General features: G+C 33.5%; 1 protein-coding gene across 5 annotated transcripts in view; it reads left to right on the top strand.

Annotated features, from left to right (window-relative positions):
• The window catches only part of LOC117239588 (Down syndrome cell adhesion molecule-like protein Dscam2), a 159,509-nt gene extending 138,756 nt beyond the window's left edge, over positions 1 to 20,753 (top strand). Inside the window, exons 6-33 of one of the 5 annotated variants that reach the window (XM_033505297.1) lie at positions 1,121 to 1,267; positions 1,789 to 1,929; positions 2,738 to 2,928; positions 5,751 to 5,991; positions 8,130 to 8,283; positions 8,349 to 8,500; positions 9,369 to 9,638; positions 10,560 to 10,705; positions 11,167 to 11,602; positions 12,201 to 12,494; positions 13,140 to 13,370; positions 13,794 to 13,949; positions 14,047 to 14,117; positions 14,286 to 14,529; positions 14,651 to 14,797; positions 15,236 to 15,397; positions 15,484 to 15,700; positions 15,776 to 15,864; positions 15,934 to 16,137; positions 16,477 to 16,665; positions 16,784 to 16,969; positions 17,049 to 17,496; positions 17,666 to 17,892; positions 18,047 to 18,215; positions 18,366 to 18,529; positions 18,823 to 18,925; positions 19,489 to 19,705; positions 20,371 to 20,753. In XM_033505297.1, coding sequence (XP_033361188.1) covers positions 1,121 to 1,267; positions 1,789 to 1,929; positions 2,738 to 2,928; positions 5,751 to 5,991; positions 8,130 to 8,283; positions 8,349 to 8,500; positions 9,369 to 9,638; positions 10,560 to 10,705; positions 11,167 to 11,602; positions 12,201 to 12,494; positions 13,140 to 13,370; positions 13,794 to 13,949; positions 14,047 to 14,117; positions 14,286 to 14,529; positions 14,651 to 14,797; positions 15,236 to 15,397; positions 15,484 to 15,700; positions 15,776 to 15,864; positions 15,934 to 16,137; positions 16,477 to 16,665; positions 16,784 to 16,969; positions 17,049 to 17,496; positions 17,666 to 17,892; positions 18,047 to 18,215; positions 18,366 to 18,529; positions 18,823 to 18,925; positions 19,489 to 19,699 — 5,390 coding nt within the window. In that variant the 3' untranslated portion in view covers positions 19,700 to 19,705; positions 20,371 to 20,753. Of the gene's footprint in view, positions 1 to 1,120; positions 1,268 to 1,788; positions 1,930 to 2,737; positions 2,929 to 5,750; positions 5,992 to 8,129; positions 8,284 to 8,348; positions 8,501 to 9,368; positions 9,639 to 10,559; positions 10,706 to 11,166; positions 11,603 to 12,200; positions 12,495 to 13,139; positions 13,371 to 13,793; positions 13,950 to 14,046; positions 14,118 to 14,285; positions 14,530 to 14,650; positions 14,798 to 15,235; positions 15,398 to 15,483; positions 15,701 to 15,775; positions 15,865 to 15,933; positions 16,138 to 16,476; positions 16,666 to 16,783; positions 16,970 to 17,048; positions 17,497 to 17,665; positions 17,893 to 18,046; positions 18,216 to 18,365; positions 18,530 to 18,822; positions 18,935 to 19,488; positions 19,706 to 20,370 lie in introns of those variants that run through there. The other 4 variants (XM_033505295.1, XM_033505294.1, XM_033505296.1 and 1 more) reach the window with 4 other exon arrangements.
• The last annotated feature ends 2,641 nt before the right edge of the window (positions 20,754 to 23,394 follow it).

Below are 23,394 nucleotides of genomic sequence, written 5' to 3'. Positions count from 1 at the left end.
CACTCGATGAAATTTCAAGTTGAGCTTCGTTTCAAATAATCTACGTACACTTTTTATTTATCGGGTAGACATTCAACTCGTGTATCTAATTTATTGATAACGATTAAATTAAGAGATAAATTCCATTGTAAACTGTCCATAAGTGCTGGAATATCTGTATTCTTTCGTTAAATAAATTATTTCGCCGTGCTGCATTCGCGGATATAAATAGCAGTAAGTAATTTCACGAGTCGAAAGAACATTTTGTTTTTCGCGATTTTTAATGTACGACCTCGTAATATATGACGTGTTTCCGGATATACGCCGCCGTTGCAACGGAAGTTAAATAAAAAGCTGCGCAAAACGAGGACGCGCGAGCGAAACGTTGAAAAATGATATTTCTCGCGGGCTTTGGGCAAAAACGCGTGAAATCGAACAACGAATTAAATGATACGATGCACGATATATATCGATGGTCTGAACCGTGGAAAAGTTGTACAGCTTGTAAAGCTATTTCAAAGGGATTATTTGAAACGTGGCGTTCGCAGGCCGCGTCAAATACTGGAGATTAACGTCGGCCGCTGACGTATTGCGTTACTTTGACGATGTAATTCACCAGTCTCATCCGTAAACACCATAAATCACGCTGGACTTGTAATTAAAACATTTACTGGTGACAAGAAATAGTCTAAATGAAAGCTCAAGGAAAACTGGTATTGTAGCGGAATAAAAACTGCAACGTTGTTTAATTGATTGATTATAGTACTTTTACGAGGTGTACAATCTAATCATCGATAATAATTTGAGCCTCTGAGAAATCAATTTGATCACGCTAGACTTGTAACTAAAACATTTATTGACACCAAGATTCAGTCTAGATGAAGACTTAAGTGAAATTGGTACTATGGTACTTAGAAAAAAACTGCAGTATCGTTCAACAAATAGATTATATTACTTTTAAAAGATATCACTTAAAAGTTGATAATAATTTGAACTTCTCAGAAGCGAAACTGATAAGCTTTTTACGCGACTGTCAATTTCATAATATCGTAAATTGGACTAAATTCAATGTTTCCCTTTTTTAATCAATTCCTTTGTCAATTTTAGGATTTTTCTTAGTGAGAAATTGATTTGATCGCAGGTGGAAGGTTCGTGGTCACGTCTCAGGGGGACCTGCATATCCGAGCCGCTAGACCGGAAGACGGCAGAGCCACCTATTCGTGCTTAACTTTTCACGCGTTGACCGGTGAAAGAAGAAGAAGCGAGCCTGCAACGTTAACAGTCGCTGGTATGTTACTTGTATTTTTACATAAACCATATTTTTCTCTTACTGCTGAACATTTCTCTGCTTAAGCATTCTATCCCCATATTACCAAGATTCTCTTGCTAGAAAGCAAATTTAGATACAATGTAACTATTACTAAAACACTGTCTAATTTTTATACCCCTATGAAATTAATTCATTATTACCCTTCAAGTATCATATCATTTATAATCATAGCAATGTTACGATTTAATTTATACTTTCACATTCACTTAACATTTCATACTACCTATTACATACGAAACTTAAATTTGAATGAAATTTTAATTGAAGTATTAAATAACAATATCGATTGCAACATTGTTTAATTATTATTTCATTCATAATTGCGTCAATATTAAAATTTCACTTGGACTCCTATATTTACTCACATTCCGTATTATACAATATAAATTATATTATAGAAATATTAATGTAAGTTCAATTTTCATCGAACTATCAAAGAGAATGAATATTTAATAGAATATATATCGTTTAATTTTTAGAACCAACAGGATCTATGCCACCACGGTTGATGCAGAGATCTCAGATCGCCATCTCTGCTGAAAGCGGCTCGGACGTTCATCTAACTTGCTCAGCCCAGGGGACTCCACCCCCGCAATTTACCTGGTATCGCGATGTTAACGGTTGGTTTAATTACGGGATTGTTTACTGTGTAATCTAAATGCACTATGGCATCATATAATCCAACGTGATCAAACCATATCAGATCATAAGCATAATATCGTTTAAATAATTATAATTCCTACGATTGCTTTTAAAAAATAGATCTCACGTGAATTTGGTTACAATGGTCACTTTATAAAATTTACACAAAAACATTTGTTTGCAAGCTTGTGCACGATTAAATATTTGCCATTAATGTGCTATTAATGCTGTCCTCAAATGATACAATATCATAGCCACGAGATTTGTAATATGATCAATTTTGAAAAGAATTATACACACAATTAAGAATTTTCACTGCCATTTTTTATATATCGTGCATTTTACTGTAAGCAATGGATGTTTAAGTAATTCCACAGATTTAAATAAAGAGTGTAATAAAAAGTAAGATTATTTCGTCATATTGATGGTAACAACAAAATTTGGAATTTTTACGTACTGATTGATCGGTCATAAATGTTAATCTTTAACTTCTATAATATCCAATTCTTTATTAACTTATATACTTCATAATTATTCTGAATTATAAAGTTAGGATAATAATTGTAATAAATGAAAATGATAAACCTTCGTGAAATCAAAACTACAATACATACATCATCTATATTAAATTTTACGCCAATCAGTTCAATTTAACAATTTTATTCCCTTCCATTCTTCGTCTTGAACGAAAGTATGCATGAAAATGACGAGGTACGATAACATGTAATATCCCGCGTTAGCAAGAGTAGTATCGAGCAGCAAGCAACGAATATCCTGTTGTTGCAGGTCATTCGATACCGGTGGAGTCATTTGGTCGAATTCAACTGTGGGGCGATTTAATGCAAATTCGCCGCGTGGACGCTCAGGACGCAGGAAGGTACATTTGTCGAGCCAGCAATCAGGTCGGCGAGCAACGAGCGGAAACACACCTGTCGGTTACTTCAAAACTTAACGCACGAATACAACCCCGAGTTCAGGTAGGACTTGGATTTATCACCTTCATTCCTGTGTAACTTTACTTGACTTAAAAATTGCATATTTTCATACAGATACAGTGGTGTGAAAAAATCTTCGTAATTTCTCCTTATATTATGATAAATAAAGAAATATACATAGTACGTATATCATAGATCGTGATCTTTTCAACAATAACATATCTGCGATAGATTATAGTGTTTTGCCTCTTCCTCGATAAGAGATTATTAATTATACTTTTTTTTCGTTTTTCGTCATGTTATTAAGGGTAATTCATATTTTTTCAATAATAACAATAAGAATGATTTATTTTATACTTCCATTATATAATAAAGAATTAGCCTGCATCAAAAGTCGAATAGAACTGATCGTGAGCTACTCGCTAATATGACGTCAAGTCATTTCCAAAAAGCTTTTCACACTTTGTTAGTGAACAATTATGCTACTTATACTTTTCTTGAAGCTATTGAGGAATTTATTGAGGACTTTTTATGATGAGATATGTTTAATACTTAAGAATTGACATAATTGTACATGAAAAGGCACTCTATATGTCTAAATGTTTTTCATTTCTTTATTTGTTGTAATATAAAGAGAAGTTCGGGAATCTGTTTCATATCACTGTTCATATATGTTTATCTATACTATTTTTAATTTTATAGATTTTTTATTTGTTGATCATGTTTTAATTTTCTTTCCTCTATTCTAACTCTATCTTTTATGTACTATATCTTTCATTCTACTTGTAAGCCTATATTCTTCTTACGTCCTCTATGTTCTTTATTTTATCACTTCCACTTTCTTATTATGTTATAATTCTATTCCAGTAATCATTTTTTTACTATATTAATTCTACATGTTTTTCCATAGCTTACAGACCTCTTAAATCTGCTCGTATTTTATTCTGTACTTTTTATCAGTACCCTCGATAACATCATGTTGATCATTTGTAAAGTCTTTTACTCCTGCTAAAAGTGAAATTATAATACCATTATGGACACAGGCATATGAGTATCTTTTTTATAACTTATAAATTTTTAAATATGAATTTTTAAATATGAATTCTAGATCACGATTTTAAAAAATTTGAATCTTGAGCTTTAATTGTAACAGTGAACATAAGGGTGGACCATAATCATGACTTCACAAATCACAAGCCATAGGTACTGGTGTCGATTTCTATGAATTCATAAATCACACAAATTGGCAAGGATTCATTAAAGCCATCGAAGTCGACTATGGTAACTCCCAGGCTACAAAATTCAATTGCGACCATTCCTGAATCATATCCAATTACAATTGACCCCAGTGTTCCACAATAGTGAAGTACTTATCATAAGTGGCAGCTATGACACTAAAACAGTTACTGTTAACTTTTACGACTATCGCGCCAGAATCGCGGAAATAAGATTCCAGATAACATATTCCTCTTATCACTCAAAGTATATGCATGAATTATATACATGCGTATGCAATTAGCAAACTGCAAGTAAAATGTGAAATTCCTCTGATTTTTATTACCAGGATAAATTCACGATCCTATTAATCTCAAATCTCAAATTGTTAATTGTGTAAAAATGTACATATGCATGTACATGTACATGTACATGTACATTTGCATCATTTTTATTTCAATTCATATGTATTACGTCCCAACTGAATCAAGTATAAAGTACTTGAATTGTAAGCAATTTGATATGTGAAAATATTTTCGTTCTCAAAATAACGAAAAAGCAGAGGCTCGTGAAAAATGACTGTCTGAAGACAATTTTTCTTTCGTATGATTAATTGTAGAGGATGACTACCTAAGGATACCTACAGATAAATTGATGAATAAAACTTTCGTAGCTATCAGACGTCTTACAGCAGATCGCTAGAAAGAACATTTGAAGATGGTACTGCTTGAATTCTCACATATATTTTTTAATAATGTTACTATATGTAGAAAATGTTACTGTCAGTTCACGCGTCTTATACTTTCCATTTTTTAAGTAATCGTATTCTGCTTACATTAATAAAGGTAAGAAATGAAAATTTAGGAAGCAACTCCTTTGAACATTTGTTCTCCAATTTTATTCCTTTAGATTTAAGCATTAGATTCAACTAGAATCAAACATACTATAAACTCTTATAATCCCAGTTACAGTACCACGCCAAAATAATTTACTTATAATTCTCAATGAGAATTGATTGTAAAAAGTCTACCAAATAAAAAAAAAATTTATTCCTATTATTTCAAACAGTAGTATTCTACTTACACTACCGAAGATAAGAGACGATTATCTTAAAGGGAGAAGTTCTATAAAATTACATATAAGTCATTAAAACTGTCATCACATATAACGATCTCCTAACAAGCTTCAAATCAAAGATTCAAGAAAGAGTTTAAAAAGAACACGTACAATTCAACATTATATTACTTCATGAAATCACTGTACCCAGGAAATCTAACGTCGTAACAAAGAATCCCAAAGAGCTTCCTAACACGAAAACTCTCACAAACATCTCAACACTTACCGCGTAAGTTCAAAATCGAATCTCTACTCCATCCATTTTCCACGAAAGACTTTCCTTTCCAATAATCTCCAACATTGCAACAAACCTCTATACTCTTTCGTGAGATCGACTAAATCTTACAAACTAAAAAAAAAAAAAAAAAGAATAAAGATAAAATGCGAGCACCATGAAACGGTTGGACGATCAACGAAGCGGATGAACAGTGCAGTGTTTGCGTCAAAGAGGGAAGGATCGTGCAGCTGCGTAAATCGCGGCACGGGCATTAACTTTCGAGCACGAATCGTTAACCGTTTCCCGGTATTTACAGATCATCAATTCCGGGGAGTCAGCCACTATGAATTGCACGGTGGAGGGTTATCCGGTCGAAAGCGTCGAGTGGTTGCACGACGGTGTGCCGGTATTGACCGCGCAGGACACGAGAATCAGATTGCTGGCTCCTCTGGTGCTTGTGATAGGCTCGGTCGGCCGAAAGGACAAGGGGATGTATCAGTGCCTGGTCAGAAGCGACAAGGAGAACGCGCAGGCTACCGCCGAATTGAAGCTTGGAGGTACATTCGACTAAATCTGATAAAGACGACATACGTATTTGTGATTCGTTGGGTTTCAATCGCGTTATTAGCACGTTGCGCTTCGTTCTGACGTTTCGTGAACATTCTAGCTCATTTTTGCTCGAAGCAGATCTGAAACTGAAGGTATCGCGCCACCATTTTTAAATCTTCGTTTTCAGGACAGATTCAACACCACTGAAAGATGAATTATAGATATCATCATCTAGTCATCGTGAAAGTTCAAAATCTAAAAATCTGACAGAGGTTTCAGAATTAGTCATGACAACTTGAATGGTTATATTCTTTCGTTGAACTAATTAGTCCACTATATGGAGAGATACATCTGATGAAGTCTTGTTTAGATTGGGCAAGTTGCTTGAATTCAAGCTTTTAAATGAAGAATTTCCTTTGCTTGTACCACTTTCCTCAAGAACTCGTTAATTGAATGGAAACATCGAATAAGGGCTTATAGCACATGTGGATTGTTTTAGTACACGTAAATGGCAGATATCTGTTCAAAGGGTGATGTAATGTTTGAAACTTGTGAAACAGTTGAGCTTAAAAACAGCTTTCTCCAAAAATGTATTAAATCTATGAGGTAAATAGGTGGTGATAGGTACTGAAGAAGAACTAGAGTATAATTAACAGTATATTTATTAACAATATTCTAGATGTACACTTTACGTAGAGCTCGCAATTGCACTTAGCGGTTCGCGGTTACAAATTCGACTTCTAGACGATGCGTTACGATAGCGATTCAGCAGAGTGCGCGGAGCGAGTTCGGATGATGATTGCTCAAGATGCGTCGAGGAACTCTGGCCAACTATCAACTACCAACTGACTTTCCGTCACGATGATGCTGTAGAGGAAAACTATGATGGAGTGTGTCTAAGGATACGAGATCATCGTCGGATTCGTCGAGGAAAAGCTTCGTTAGGAAAATGAGGGAAATGGACGTTGCCGTTAATTGGTTAATCTCTAGGTTGATGGTTGAGGAAGGATGCTAACCGCCCTCGAGAGAAAATTGCTAGCGGAAAGCATCGTACGTGAGAAAAAGCAGATTTTCCGTATCTTTTCGTAGTAGGTAATAAATTTAGGGAATGCTAAGACAAAGGCTATTTGTTCGTTTGAAGAGCCTTAGCTAGAGAAATCCTAAGATTTATCGCGGGTCCTTGGGCTAGTTAAAAATATGCTATGTGGATGTTTCGATATCTGGCAATCGTCTTGTCCAAAAGATAGGGTTTTTGTGTAGCAAGCCACGGGACAGAAACCGTTGGACAGTTTGCTATCGAGTGCCTCTACATGTACTTTACTCTCTTATTCGAGGTATCCGTTCAATTATTATTGGAATCTTGAAAGCTTCATCCCCATTATGACATACAAAATTGAAAGGCTCAGAAACAAGAATCTGAACATGGTAAAATCAATATTATGAAATCAAATAATGACGATCTAATTATGAGTCATCAACAATAATGAAATCAAATAACCCATATTTTTTAGAAATTCATATAAACAAAATCAGAAATAAAAATACAAAACTATACATTCTATATTTGTCAAAAAAATATTATTCCTTAGCACGTGTTAGCATATGATACAGCAAATGTTTTATTTATAGAAGTTCATAATAACAAATGTCTCATTTGCGAAATAATTTACAAATGATTTATGATATATTTATTGTATTTTTTATTATAAGAAGAACGTATTTTCCAATAGACTGATTACTCAGTTAAAGCCCTCAATTACCAATCCTTAATGATCTAAAATTAAGCTTTTAATTTCTCAAGAAAGATGTGTCCTTCCAAATTTCTACTAGGTACATTTTATTTCTCGTTCCTGTTCTGCAATGTTTTCTGATGACTTATTTAATAGTAAGTAGCATAATTAATATGTAGTTTAGAAGTTTTCTGCAAAATAATCGTACACTTAAAATAAAACTATGGCTTGATACCTTTAATAGCTACATAATGTAAGAAGAGTTGTTCTATGAATTGGTCATTATTTTTTCAACCTACATCACAAAATTATGTGCTCTGTACCGTGTTTAACTAATTTTTTGTCATTTTTAGGATTGACAGAATTCCACGTAACTTGGCCCAATTAACTATTTAACGCTCGATCTATTCTGTCAGATACCGTACCAGAGTTGCAATACACGTTCATCGAGCAAGCACTGCGGCCAGGTCCTCCAGTGTCCTTGAGATGTTCTGCTACCGGATCTCCTCCACCATCGTTCACTTGGTTGCTGGATGGAGAGCCTCTAAGCGAGATCGCCTCTGGACACAGGTGCGTATCTAGATCTCTCATCGATCAATATTCAGCTTCTTAACCGAGCACAATGCCCGATACAGGTACGCGATAGGACAGTATGTCGATCAGTCCGGAGACGTGATCAGTCATTTGAACATATCGTCGGCTGGTGCTGAAGATGGTGGTCTCTACGCTTGTGTCGCTGCCAATACCTTGGCTACAGTCGAGCACAAAGCTAGACTAAACATTTATGGTAATTCGATTTATCCTTTGACTTGTTACATTGACTAATACCGTGACACGGATTATATTGTTCGAATTTGGTCAAGGGGATTGTATTTGCCATAAGGTTTCATCTTTGTCGTGGCTTTAGATTTATGATAATTGGAATCATCTTTCGGCTTATGATATCAAACGAGAGAGATTGTATCGTTTCAATTCGAAGTATGCAGGTTGCATCTGTAATAAAGTTTAATCTTTAGTCCAACAGATTGGATAAGCAATTTTGCGAATTTGATAGGTGAATTATTAATCAGAGAGGTGTAGTCGTAATTTTGAACTTGGTAATTTACTTGACAAGGGTTACGTCGTCTTTAATGCATTGTCTGATCTAACCGAAGCTAATTCGATTTCATTGATTTTTAATTTCACGCTACAGAAGACCTGTGATAGGGAAACCGGTGGTTTTAAGATAGTGAAATTAGCAAATTAATATAAGAATTTTATTTAACATAGATTAATTTGGAAACGTTGAATAAAAATTCGTAATATAGTTAGAATACAAGAATGTTAATAACATTAATATTAATATTCTCCTCACACGAATATTACTATTTCTAATTTTCCAATTAATTTTTTGTTATAATTCCATAAATATCCTAAAAATATTAAATACATAATAAATAAATATAAAATCAAAGAAATAACAAATAATAAATAAAATTAATTATTTGCACTGAGAATACTTAAAAAATTATGTGATAATATTAGAACATAACTTTGGTGGTAAATCTCGAAGAACATTGATCGCTCCTAATTACGTCGGGGGGTACCTATAATAATTCGACTAGTGGCCAGGTGAAATGTGTCGGAAGCCACTTCACGTCGATTAATAATTTCAGGACCGCCATACATCCGATCGATAGGACCAGTTCGTGCGATAGCCGGTGTCGATACCACCATAGCTTGCCCTTATTCCGGCTATCCTATCACGTCAGTCGAGTGGTCTCGTGGAGGAGTTGCATTGCCTCTTGACATAAGGCACCGTGTAGACAGCGAAGGCCATCTTACCATCGCCAATGTGGATCCAAACGATGCTGGCATTTATACTTGCATGGTTAAAGCAAGATCCGGTGAAACGGCGAGCAGAGACATCCGGTTAACAGTCAGTAGTGAGTATTTTGGGGACAAAAATAGAGCAATTCTTTGACGTTTAAATATTTTTTAACTACAGAATATTGATTTTCATCGAATATTGATTTTTAATTTTTACTTGTTATAGAGTGTTCACATTTCTTCAACTATAAAATACTAAATTATTATTATACAATAATATACATTAATATACATTAATATACAAAAATATTAATATTAATATTAATTTATCGAATGGAATATTAAGATATAGAAAATTGAAGTACTCGTGATTACAGGGTTAAAGTAATTATTAGCGTATTAAGAAGTTTAAAATGCGAGATGACTTTTCTTAGATTTGATAGTTTATAGGAACTTGAAGTACTAATGAAAAATGGAGCATAATATTATACATATTATAAAAGGCGAATATTTGCTATAATTATCTATTTTTCCCGGTAAGATCGTGTTTCAGTAGAAGCAAAAACCGTAAGTACCACTATGCACATACATACATTCGTTTTAACGAGAAACGAGTTTTTGTTTCTGTTTCTTTACGGTCGGGTCGCTTACGTCCACGAAGAAGTCACGAGACTAGGCGAAAGAAGTAAATTGCACGCCGGAAAGAATTCCTCTAGCGTTACTTCTCAACTTTTTCTCATTTATCGTGACGTTTGAGAAAGTAAGCTAAAAGATATACACGTGGACGGAAACTAATAAGTGTTAACCACGATAATTATTTTTACTTTCTTCTCTTTTATGTCAATTTTTACTCCGCAAATGACTGCAAATAACAACATAAAAATTATATTAAAAAGGTATAAAATTACCGCAATAATTGGCGTGATTTGTGTGTTATAGTATATAATATATTTACATATATTTGAAATAATGATTGAATGAATAAAGGCAAGGAAATTTAAAGAAATGGTAAGAGCAAAAAATGTCACTCGTTTCAGGTCCACCTGTAATGAGTCCTTTCAATTTCCCTTCAAACCTCCAAGAAGGAAGTCGCGCCCAAGTCACCTGCACCGTCACTTCCGGTGATCTTCCAATTTACTTCTCCTGGCTAAAGGATGGCGAACCGTTACCTTCCTCTCTACGTGTACGTCTTTGTCTCTCTAAGAAAACTAATTTATGTGAGCCAGCTATTATATGGCAAAAAAATATTTAATTGCACAATTTAAGAACCAATATTAGACTTAACAATATAATTTTTTTTCTTTCTACCTATTTGCACAAGCGTAACAATTTACAAATAAATTAAAATTGTATCGTTTGGTAGTCTCAAAGTAATTTGAAAACTATACTCTATTGTTTGAGAAAGAAATAATTAACAAATTAAAATTCTAGGCTTATAAAAAGAAATCCCTTACTTTCTTTTATAGTCTCATATTCTGTACAATTATACTGTAAAATATAAAGTGCAATAAATATAAACAACCAGTATAACGTACCTACCTAATACCATTTATGATCCCATAAAAACTTCAAAAAATTAGAAAATAAGCCATTAAATGCTATTAAATTAAAAAAAAACTCCATTCACAAATATTTGCATTTCAGATCGAGGAGAGGGTAGCTGAATTCTTCAGTCTACTCGTCTTTAAGGAACTTTCTTCGCGGCACAGTGGCAAATATACCTGCGTGGCGACTAACAGTGCAGCCAAAGTCAACCACACAGCGGAACTTTTGGTAAAAGTACCTCCACAATGGATTTTCGAGCCGCAAGACGTGGCCACCCTCCTGGGAAATCCATTGAACGTCCATTGTGAGGCCAAGGGATTTCCTCCGCCACGTGTCACGTGGTTGCGTGCCAGGGAAAGAACTTCCAACGACTATCAACCTCTTGTTGATGGTTCTGATGGAAGATTAACTATTCTACCGAATGGATCTCTGTGGACAGCATCTGCTGGACCACAGGATGAAGGACATTATCTGTGTCGAGCAAATAATGGTATTGGATCTGGTCTGAGTAAAGTGATCTATGTATCTGTTCATGGTAAGTCAAGTTTAACAAGATGAACTTTGAATTTTATCTGATGGGAACATTATCTTTATTTAATTCATATTTTGTGTTAAGTAAAATTTGAAATTATCTATTCTGCATCTATGTCTTGAGTGTTAAAGGACAAAATTTATACTTAATTTCTATTATATTATTAATTAAGAAAATATATTCTATTTTGTATTATTAAATTTGTAACGCTAACATTCAATCTTGGATCGAAGGAAAATATTAAATATACATCTATAAATTTACTAAAATATTAATGTTGATAATATGTTTATGAAATATTTCTACAGCATTTCAAATACTATTTTTTATAGACATTCATTACGAGTCCCAATTATCACAAACTTTAGTATAATCGTCACTTATTTATTCTTGGTATCTGCGAAATTTGAAAATAAATTGGCATCCCTATATAGTCACAGTTATTCTATTCTTTTATTTCCTTTTCTCTTTTTTAAGAATATACAAAGGTGAAAATACTTGTAAAATATTACCAAATTTATTAGAATTTCGTTGGAGTAATCTTATAAAGTAAGTTTTGTCAAACGAGAATATTTTATCGTTTTTTTTTTTTTTTTTATAGAACCAGCAAGGTTCGAGTTCCAGAGTAAGAACGTGACGATCCGTCGTGGCGAATCCGTGACGCTTGATTGTACTGTCATCGGGGATAATCCCATAGAAGTGCAATGGATGCACAATAGTGATCGTTTAGATACTAACAGTCACCGGCTAAGCATCAGTCAAATAAAAACAGACAACGGCCTCAAATCACAATTATCTATAGCAAGCAGTGATCGTCAAGATTCTGGAGTTTACAGGTGCACAGCGGACAATGCCTATGGGAGAAGCGAACATCTGATTTATCTTGCTGTTCAAGGTAGTATTTTAATAAGATTTATCTCCCTTTGATTTGTCATTGTTGTTTTTAGGATCATATTTCAATTTTTTGATATTATTAATTAGGTAATTTCTTTTTTAATTTTGTATTTCATATGAAATATTAAATATAAATATAAATATTGATATTTAAAATGTAATATTCAACTAGAAGAAGTGTAACAAAAAATATTTAAAAATGGAGAGAATACTTTTAATACAATACTATAATAACTCTGAGTATTGGTATTAATCATAGCTTTTGGAATATTAAAATCCTTGATAATACTTCCAGTACGAAATTCTTAAAATCTCGAAATGTTTCATAGTACTCAGAATAAAAGATTCTTCAAGTTAAAAGACTCTCTACGTGGAAAGGTTTTAAATTCCAAATAATTAATAACGATGATATTTGTTAATACGAATAACATATGTGTATGTTCAATAATTGATAATACAATTGCTATTGACTCATTATATTAATTAAAAAATATTTAATTAATCTCTATAGTATATCTCTTCACGCTCCTAAAACATATTATCATCATGAATAAATTTATTGTTCTATTTTCTCTGCTCAAACGAATTAATTTATTCTGTGATCACGAATGATAATTTAATTATGCTAATTCTATCGCTTGTACAGAGAGACCAGATCCACCAGCCTCGCTAGAAGTCATAGAAATCGGCTCGCGATCGATACGATTATTGTGGAAGAGAGCTTTCGATGGGAACAGCCCGATACGAAATTACGTTATTCAGTATCGATCTCTGAATCACGGTTTAGCTGACGATTGGAATCCCGCAAAAACGCACAACGTAACTTACACCCCTGGAAGTTCCAATAACGGAAATAACATACATCCAACACAAAATGGTAATTTCATTTTAAATCATGTAAAGCTATAGCTGTTGTTATTTTTTGAAAATGTCTTCGTTTTTATCTCTATTTTACTACTTTTTAATCTTTATAAGCGATAATCTTTATAAGCGATTTTCGAGCTTAATTTTATGATATTTAATGGACGACCTATATGTATAGAGTATATCGTTTACAAAAAAATGCAATTTACGAAAGCACCAAATTTTTGTTTAGTTTGATTTCTTTTTACAGTATCGATATCCTTCACATTCACATAAAGTAAAATTTTTAACTAATCTCTTTGACTTTAGATAATGTAACGTCTTTGCTTTTATGTAGTATTCATTGTAATTTAATATAATAATTTCAATAGAACGTAGTATAATAATTAGATTCAATATAATTCAATATAATAATTACAGTTTCATTTTTTTTTAGGTTTATCTCCTTTCGAGACTACTAGCGACGATCAGGAAGTAGCTTTGGTAGGAGGACTTCATCCAGCAGTGACTTACACGTTTCGTATATTTGCCATAAATTCAATAGATGTGAGTGTGCCTACTGATCCCGTGGTCGCCAAAACTCAAGAAGAAGGTACAGAAATATACCCCTGGCTAATATAATTTTAATAAATATATAAATATTTTATTCACTGTTATTTCATAGCTTCCATATTTTTTATTTTTAACAGCACCTACTGAACCGCCACAAAATATCAAAGTGCAATCAGCAGGTCCTGGAGAACTCATGGTTAGCTGGCAGGTAAATATAGTTTATAAAATATACAAATACTCAACTATTACTCAATACATACTATTACGCAACCTAATATATTAATTATATATGTTAGATAAATCTGATTGATTTTGGAGGAAGATGTTAATTCAAAGTAATTTTAATGAAACGCTGAAAGGTTTATTGCGTTTGCAGCCGCCCCCAAAGGAATCCTGTAACGGAGATCTATTGGGCTACATAGTGACATGGTCGGAGCATTCATCTTCGACATCAGGTGTGAACCAAAGCAAAAGTTTAACCGTGAACGGATGGGCGACTACAAAGGTGCAGCTTACAGGCTTGAGAAAGTTCACCAAGTACGATATATCGATCAGAGCTTTCAATAGTATAGCCAGCGGCCCAGCCAGCATTCCCATTGTTGGAACAACTCAAGAAGGAGGTGAGATATACATAAACTTTCCATAAGAACATTTCCTTTTTATGAATATTATTGTTTTACCGTTTAATGGACCGATGGTGATCTCTTACTAATTTATTGTATTATCTTGCAATTGTTTTAGTACCCGAGACTCCGCCAACGCAAGTATCATGTATTCCTCTGTCTTCCCAAAGTGTAAAAGTTTCATGGAGCGCACCTCCACCCCATCAACATGGAGGAATCATTCAGGGTTATAAAGTATATTATAGACCAGTACCCACTGACAACAGTAAGTAAAATAATGTGTATTGTATCTTATGAACATTTTTAAACACAACATTTATTATATTCTATAAGTATTTTCAAGCACATCATAAAGCTGTTTCTTCTTTTCTGATTTTTATCAGTGTATTTAATTGTATATTTTTCTACTTTTCTTCTATAACAAACGGATATCTCAGTCTGTCACAAGGAAATATTTATATTTTGTTTAATAGTGATCCATTTTATAAATTATATCTATTTTAATAAAAACAAACATTTTTCATGTGTTTGTATAGTTTTTATCCAAAAATTGGCACTGTAACACGGATTAAAGTTATAGTACTTCTCAGATGTATCTATGACAGATCTATGATAGCATTTATATCAAGTTAAGCATTTTATATTACAGATATCTGATTCTCTTCCTCCATTAAAGGCTTGTTTGCATTAAAATTTGTTTTAGTGGACATATCGACAGTGGGTGAAGTAAAGAAGACATCCAGCGTAGAAACTTATCTACACACTTTGTACAAGTATACGAATTACTCTATTCGAGTATTGGCTTATACTGGTGCTGGTGATGGAGTTCTAAGTCCGCCGATTTTTTGTACAACGGAGGAGGATGGTAAGAATCATATTTTTATTATTTTTTGATTCGCCTAATATAAATATTTTTACTATTTATTGTAACTTGTTTATCATTCATTTTAGTACCAGGTCCTCCAGCTGGTATCAAAGCTTTAGCGCTAACCGCGGAGAGTATATTAGTTTCGTGGTTACCACCCCTACAACCAAATGGGAACGTTTCCAAGTACACGGTTTACAGCAGGGAGGCAGGTTCCAGTAACCATAACACGCACACCATGCACGAACCACCGTCGTCACCGACTGACACTCTTACTATGGAACTAAGAGGTTTGGTTGAAAGGTAATAGCCATTTTATAAAATTATTGTAATGAAATTTTAATGCAAATAATAATGTAAAATAAAATCACGTATCAGTAAATTGTACGAGTTCTGGGTGTCAGCAACGACAGGGCTGGGTGAAGGAGAACCGACCACCATAGTAACTCAAACTACAAATACTAGAGGTTTGATTATTTATAGAATATTCTTTGTAAATTGTTTAATTTATAAATAATTTTAGATATACATAATAGGGTTTAATAAAATTGTTTCTACAGCTCCAGCTAGAGTGGCGTCTTTTTCACAATTATTAAGAAGAGCGATTAAATCATCAATTACCTTGTCTTGTTTGGTCGTGGGTAATCCTACGCCTCGTCCAATATGGACATATCGAAATAGTCAAGTTTCTACTGGAAGACATTACGAATTAACTGCTGATGGTCATCTCAATATTCGTGGTTAGTTTAACAATATCGGTTTAAAAATAGTTGAAAAGATCTCTGGTAAAGAGATCGATAAGGTAAAATGATTAATTATATATGTATTTAGTCGTATATTATTTATACGATATATTATTTTCAAAATTATAATTTTAATTATATATAATATACAATGTATATAAACCTACAAGCCCTCTCAGGAAGTTCCTCAATTAATATACTTATATGTACTTTAACTCATTCAATCAATAATCTTAAAGAATCGTTGCAACATTAAAATGTTATGTAAGATTCAGACAACTTTGAATGAGTTAAAAAATATATAAACGAAGAAATTAAAGAAAGTAAAAATTTTAGGATTAGAACAATCAGTCGCTGGGAATTACACGTGTTCAGCTAGCAACTTATTCGGTGACGATTCCATCACTTACACATTGGTCGTGGTGATGCCTCCCAGAGCACCAATGTTAGAACTACAGTATACAACAACGAATAGCATAAGACTTAGGTGGAATCATCCTAATAATGGTGGTGCGACTATTCAAGGTATATTAGAAATATAGAATATCAGAAATCGTAATAGAATAATCAAACGATAGAATGATATTATTTCTAATATTAATGATAATTAATAAAACTGATATAAAAATATTACTTTTATCAGGCTACGTGTTAAGTTACAAAAGGGACCAGGGTGGCTGGGAAGAAATCGCATTATCACCCGAACAAACTGAGTTCATTTTATCAGGTTTAAAATGCGGTTCTTCCTACTTGGCACATTTAACAGCTCATAATCGTGTGGGCACTGGAGATCCAAGTCCTTTAATTAGTGCCACGACCAAAGGAACTGGTAAATTTTAACACAGATTTAACTTCTTATATAATCTCCTATTAAAATACGATATAACTTTCCCAAATTTTTCTCATAGCTCCTTTATTACCAAAAGAACGAGACATCATCTCTGCCAATGGCACCTCTGTCAAATTAAATCTTATATCTTGGCCAAATGGTGGTTGTCCGATTCAATATTACACCGTAGAGTACCGTAGACGTGTCAGCACTGAACCATGGAATTTAGTGGCAAGTCGTGCTACAGAAGATCTAGTCATAAGAGAGTTAAAGACTGCCTCGTGGTATAGTTTACGTCTGACAGCTCATAACGACGCTGGATCCACGCAAACGCAAATGGAATTCGCGACCACCACTCTCAGTGGCGTTAGTATTGGTCCTCCGAATGACCTGATTATGGAAAACGATGTTAAAAAAGCTATACCTAATCATAAAGTACTTTACGTGGTTGTACCTATCGTCTGTGCAATCGTGTTAGTTATTTCCGCCGCCATTCTGGGATACGTAATGCTGAAACGCAGTGGAAGGTATATTATTTTCAAAATTATAATTTTAGTTATATATAAAATTTGAATTATATAAGTTCCAAAAACTACCGTTTATGTACATTATCATTAATATGTATAAATTTTAAAAATTGTCATTTATTTAATAAATATTTTTATGATTAAGGATGATATTATTTGTGCTTTTTAGAGCTAATTACTTAGGAGAAATTCTTCCTGGACAACAACAGAATCAACAGTCAGGATTGGGTTTGGTTCAGCAACAGCAGCAGCATCAGCAACATCATCACCTTTCAAGTTGTATGTCGACCATGCAATTGAAGTCCACTGCTGAACGTGATAATAGAAGGAATCATCAGGTTTATACCAGTTCGCCAGTGAAGCAAGAGAATCATAAGTCTAACGACCATGGATCAGGTTTGTTTTTATCACTTGTCAAATTGAAGAATTAGATTCAATAGAAAGAAGTTAGAGACTTATATTAAAAATATAATTTTCTAAAGGGATCTTTAGATAATATTCTTGTATTCTTCTTACACATATTAACTAACAATCATTTTCTCTCTTGTAGAGATGTACGAAATAAGTCCGTACGCCACGTTCAGCGTACCAGGAAGAGAGAATCGTTCAGTAACAACAGCCACGCTCGATTATACGATGCAATTTAAAACGTTTGGACATTTGGAGAACGAAGACATCAACACGATCGATTACGAGAGGTCCAGCGTGGACTTCGAGAGGTAACTGTTTTCTTTCAACCCTTTTCTATTATTTAAAGCGCATGCTAGACAGAGTAAACGTTCCTTGCTCGACTTCCTTGCTAAAGAAAGCTTGATATCCTGCTCCCAAACCCTTTTCTCTTCCTCTTTCTGGTGTTCTTTCACGTTCAGGTCTAAAACTCCAAGGTGGCACAAGCAACGATACTTCCCAAGCATCGCAGAAGCGGAGAGCAAGCTACGCTCGAGTCGTCAGGGTTCCGGAAGCGACACGTCCGGAAGCCCTTGCGGAGAGTGCGCTGGACCTAGTTACAGGGTACCAGTGAAGCCTTGCAGAGGTAAATTTTGTAATATTGTTTCTAGTTCCTGTTGGAAATTCACTGCTTTTCTTTGATTTATTAATACATAACCCTGCTGTTTCGTTCAAATTTTTATTTTTCTACTTTGCCCCCTGGATGACGCAGATTTTCTGCCAAATTTTGTTATTTTCTAAAGTTTTAGAAAGATTCGCAATTAAAGTAGTAATTTTGTAAAAACAGTTTTTGATTTAATTTATTGCTTTTTTATAAAATAAGTCTATAGATCGATAAATTTACAATTACATACTTAATTGCATAAAATCATTCTGTAGATGTATTTTCACGAGGGGTGGAATCGAGTACAGAATCCAACAACGAAGGCTCACCTTCACTTGCGAGACGACGAAGCCGACAGCCGAGCCGGTCTACTCGCAGGTAGCCAAGGTTTGTTTGTTTCCACATAGCACTCAGTCCTGATTATGTTCAATATTCGTATCACGATTTTATCAATCTCATTTCTGATAAATAATAGAAAAATGTAAAGTCTGTAAGAACAATCACGACGATAATAAAAGAATTAAAATCTTTCATATGCAATACATTTCATAAAAATTCATTCTTACTACTACACTGATTACATTTTTCTATTACTTGAAGATATCGTATCGTATATCTTCATAAATTTCATCAAATTCCTTGACGATTAAATTCATATATACCATCATAATCTCTCATCATCATGAAGTAATTATATCCATATAAAATATTTAATAACAATATTCTTTCAAACTTCTCTAAATTAATCTGGATCTACTGAGATTATACAAATATCTAATTTAAACCTTATTTAACCATTAAATACCAGATCCAGAATAATTAATCAAACTCGAAAATCAAAGATCAATTTCTTAATGAATGGCGATAAGAATATTTTCCAATATAATATTATGTATAATTTCTTATTTTTCTAAATGTTGTGTTTCTGATCCATTGTGCAGTTCGGTGGAGGACATGACGTTATTGCCGCCAAGCGGGTTTAGCGACAGCCGCGAATTGAGCGACGTAGAGTGCGACCGTGATCGTGATCGTGATCGTGAACGGGACTGGCAAGATCTGTCGACCGGGACCCGCCACGGCGGCAGTTTGGGTAGACTGCCGATCGAGGCCGTCGAATCTATGCTCGCTAGGTATCGACACGAACCTCCGTAGACCGTAGTAAGCTGACACGTTGAGATTCCCTTCTCTACTCATGTTAATCCTAGGAAGGCCTCTGAAATTTTGGTTGACTATATCCTGTCCAATGAGTTTCGTCAGGAGATACACGATAGTTACCAAAAGTATTTACATACCACTATATTTATTAATGATGAGATTAAGTTCAATATGTACTTACGAATGCAAACAAAATTTAATATCGAAGGTTTGCTTCAAGGACTTCGAATACTGCTTATTATGGTCAATAGATGTCATAGTTAATTCAATGTATTTTATAAGAATCCTAATCGAACCCTCTGCAAGTAACGATCGAATCATGATATTCAGAAATTACCATTTCATTAAATTCTCAGAATAAATGTAGTAAAATTTTATTGAGTTATAAATAAACGGGATTCCTATCAATTTTATTTTATTCCACGACTCTCAAACTATATCTAAAGATTCCAATCGAACAGATGTCTTCTAAGGATTAAAGAAGCTACACCGAAATGCATCATCAGTCGAACTCAAATAAAAATTCACGCCACATATTAATCTAGCAAAAGCTTCAATGACACAAAGCTTGTTTAGCGTTAAAAGATAGATTAGTATTTAAAGAAAAATAGCATACCTCCTGCAATTTGAAGTATGACTAAAAACATTACTATACAATTTCGTTTCAGGTACCAACAAAGAAAGGAACAAGAAAGGCAAGAATTCACTATACATGTATGATCAAGATTTAGCAATTCTAGCGGAACTCTTCATGAAAAGGTATAAATAGAGGTTTAAAGAATCCTCTGACTATCTAAGGGTCTTACAGAAACGTCAACGTACAGTGAAAAATTGCAATTTTCGACAACTGACAGAGTCTGGTTATAACTCTTGTCAAAATCGGAATTAACTAGGGATTTTCGTCGTAAAAGTAAAAATCTTTGCTCACGTTGGAACACTGAGAAGAGCGTTTAACATTTCGAAGATAATGTCCATTGTACTTAAGAGAAATTAATGTTAGCATAACATCTAATATAATATGTATATGTATATAGACATATACAATGCATATATACAATACATATACAACATTTTGTATATATACGCACAATATTGTATATGTATATATACAAAATGTTCCTATAGGTTAAAACGATAGTTTCTCTATATTTAAACATTTTTCTCAGTGCATTCTCCTGTTAAAAGTTATCGACAAATCGTCTGAACGATCGCTTCATCGTTGCATCGAATACTGCCGTTGCGTTATTCGCAGCTCTTTCCGATCGACCAATCGCGAAACGACAGGAACCAGTTACATGTGAAAGTATCGACAAAAGTCCTTAGCCCTATATAAGAATTTCATCTTTTAAAACCCAACCACATACATTACGTGAGAGCAACAAACGCAATCATTCCTGGAAAGATTCTGCAACAGCGATTAACAAGAAGAAACAAGAACATCAACAGAGCGTTACGAGTCAATTTAAAGATGGAATGATGGATTACACACGTGTATAATCGTCTTACTGTATAGTATAGATTGTACGTATCATTAGTCACACTGTTACCATGGATTGTATAGTTGAAGAGGCATGATGAGAGTGAGGTATTGAGAATCGTTTGCTGCTATCCTCGAGAAACATCGTTTAAATATCTATTGTATAATCGCTTCTATTATTCTTGAATAGCACACGAAAAGAACGTGACAAGTCCATCTTTGTTAATTTCTTGATTTTAAACAACTTGTTAGGTGCACAGGTATGTCTCAAAAAAAACAGGCAATATATCTTTAAAATTATATAAAGAAGCAACTGATGAATTATTTTTGGAATGTCCAGTAGAGTGCAAGAAATATGTGATTCCACAATTACTTAAAAGAATAGTTTTAGTAACATGGAATTGATTATTGAATTTTAAAATTGCTTATCGTGTCTTTTACCTGTGGTCTTCGCTTTATATCATAAAACAAAAAAGCTGACATAAAGCGTTCATTGAAAATCTAATGATATGATAACTAAGTACAATTGTAATTCTATTATACTGACAAAGAATTAAGAAGAATGAATGCAACTTTATTTCAGTGTATCCAGGGCAACTATACTAAATCGACTCTGTTTACATTTTAGCATAAAAAATCTATATATTCCCTTCTTTTCATACAAATATCATTTGTAAAATTACCGCTACATAAATTAATAAGAATAAGAAAGTATAATATAACGATGTTTCAAGAAAGAAACGAATCTCCAAATACATCATGGCAACTTCCGCTTTACGCAGAGTGCTAATTGCAACAACATTCCTAAATATCGGCATTAAGAAAGCACGACTGTGCGTTTCAACATTTCGTTTTGATTAATTATGTTGATAAAATAATTCGAGGATTATATTTGCGTCAAAACGCGCATTTTCGATCAAAGATCGAGAAGTGTGAGTGAGAAAGAGTATTTAACGGTATGTTTTAAAAATGTACATACATGTATGCATCATATTTAGAGGGTGAACAATTTATCGACATACAATGAGCTCGATTATTAATTAACGACAAAAGATAGCTTTAAGTATTACGTTGTTTTCATTCGCGAAATATTCTATATAGATATTTTAATGTTTAACCTTTCGTGATCATGCGTTTCGAAACGAGGGAAAAGAAACGAAGGAAGAGCAACAAACAGGAAATTTTTTTATCGATAGTCGGTTTCTGAGAATAAAGGTTAGCTTCCATGAAAGCTAATACGAATTTTATTAAAGCGCGAGTAAAAAATTATAAATTGCTTGTTCTTGAAATGCATAGTGAAACAAAAGGTGAAACATTTTGTTCGAAGCAAAACTTATCGAATCAGACGACTTTCACGATGATCGATAAGTTACCCATTACGCGGACTGATAAGGCATTTTCAAATGTCGATAAGCAATTAAAGTCTCATGCATCGTATTCTCAAAATGATGCGACTGAGGCTAATTAACTACGCTTAAGTTGATTTCTGCCAAACAGAGTTTACGGTTCCCAAAGACTATTAATTTATAAGGCTATTGCCTTAATTGTAATAATTAAACGAGATATCGTTATCATGGCGTCTAAGACCGTACGTTTTTCGACTGCTCATAATTTCAGAATTTTCACAAACGAGGGCATACTCCGTGCATTTTATCCAAAAGGAAAGAGAGGGAAAGAAGTTCATTTTCTATATGAATAATATATTTCTACGAAAACTTTTAACAGACTAGGTTGTTCGTAATAATGTTAATACACAAACGTTTTTAATAAGTAACAGTATAAAAGTACTATTGAAACTATCGAATTCGATGGTACTAATATATTTATATCGATAATTTAGTTGAAAATTAATCAATAAACTGCCATATCAACTTTTAAATGTAACAATTTCCCATTTCAAATTTTTTACAGGAATTTACTAGATTACAGCTTCAACTTCCGAAGTTCCTCTTTCGCTAACGTCACACTCAATAATATGTCACATATTTATCATGTACAGTAGCTCAGAGAAGTGAATAACAATTCGAACATTTGTAGAAATCTTTTATAAACTTTTGTGTTCTACGAAACATTTTGAAATTTCATTAGCATCTCTAATGAGACTCGACTATCATGATTATATTAGTAAAATTTGAGATAAATAAAATATACAGTATATATTATAAAAGTTTTCTATGATAAGTGTTCAAATACTTTTGTGAGTTACTGTGTGTAT

This window comes from Bombus vosnesenskii, unplaced genomic scaffold (assembly GCF_011952255.1).
Source record: "Bombus vosnesenskii isolate JDL3184/JDL3185 unplaced genomic scaffold, Bvos_JDL3184-5_v1.1 scf7180000014105, whole genome shotgun sequence".
Classification (NCBI taxonomy): Eukaryota; Metazoa; Arthropoda; class Insecta; order Hymenoptera; family Apidae; genus Bombus; species Bombus vosnesenskii.
The sequence above is the reverse complement of the archived record's forward strand: the minus strand, read 5'-3'. Positions and strand labels throughout refer to the sequence as shown.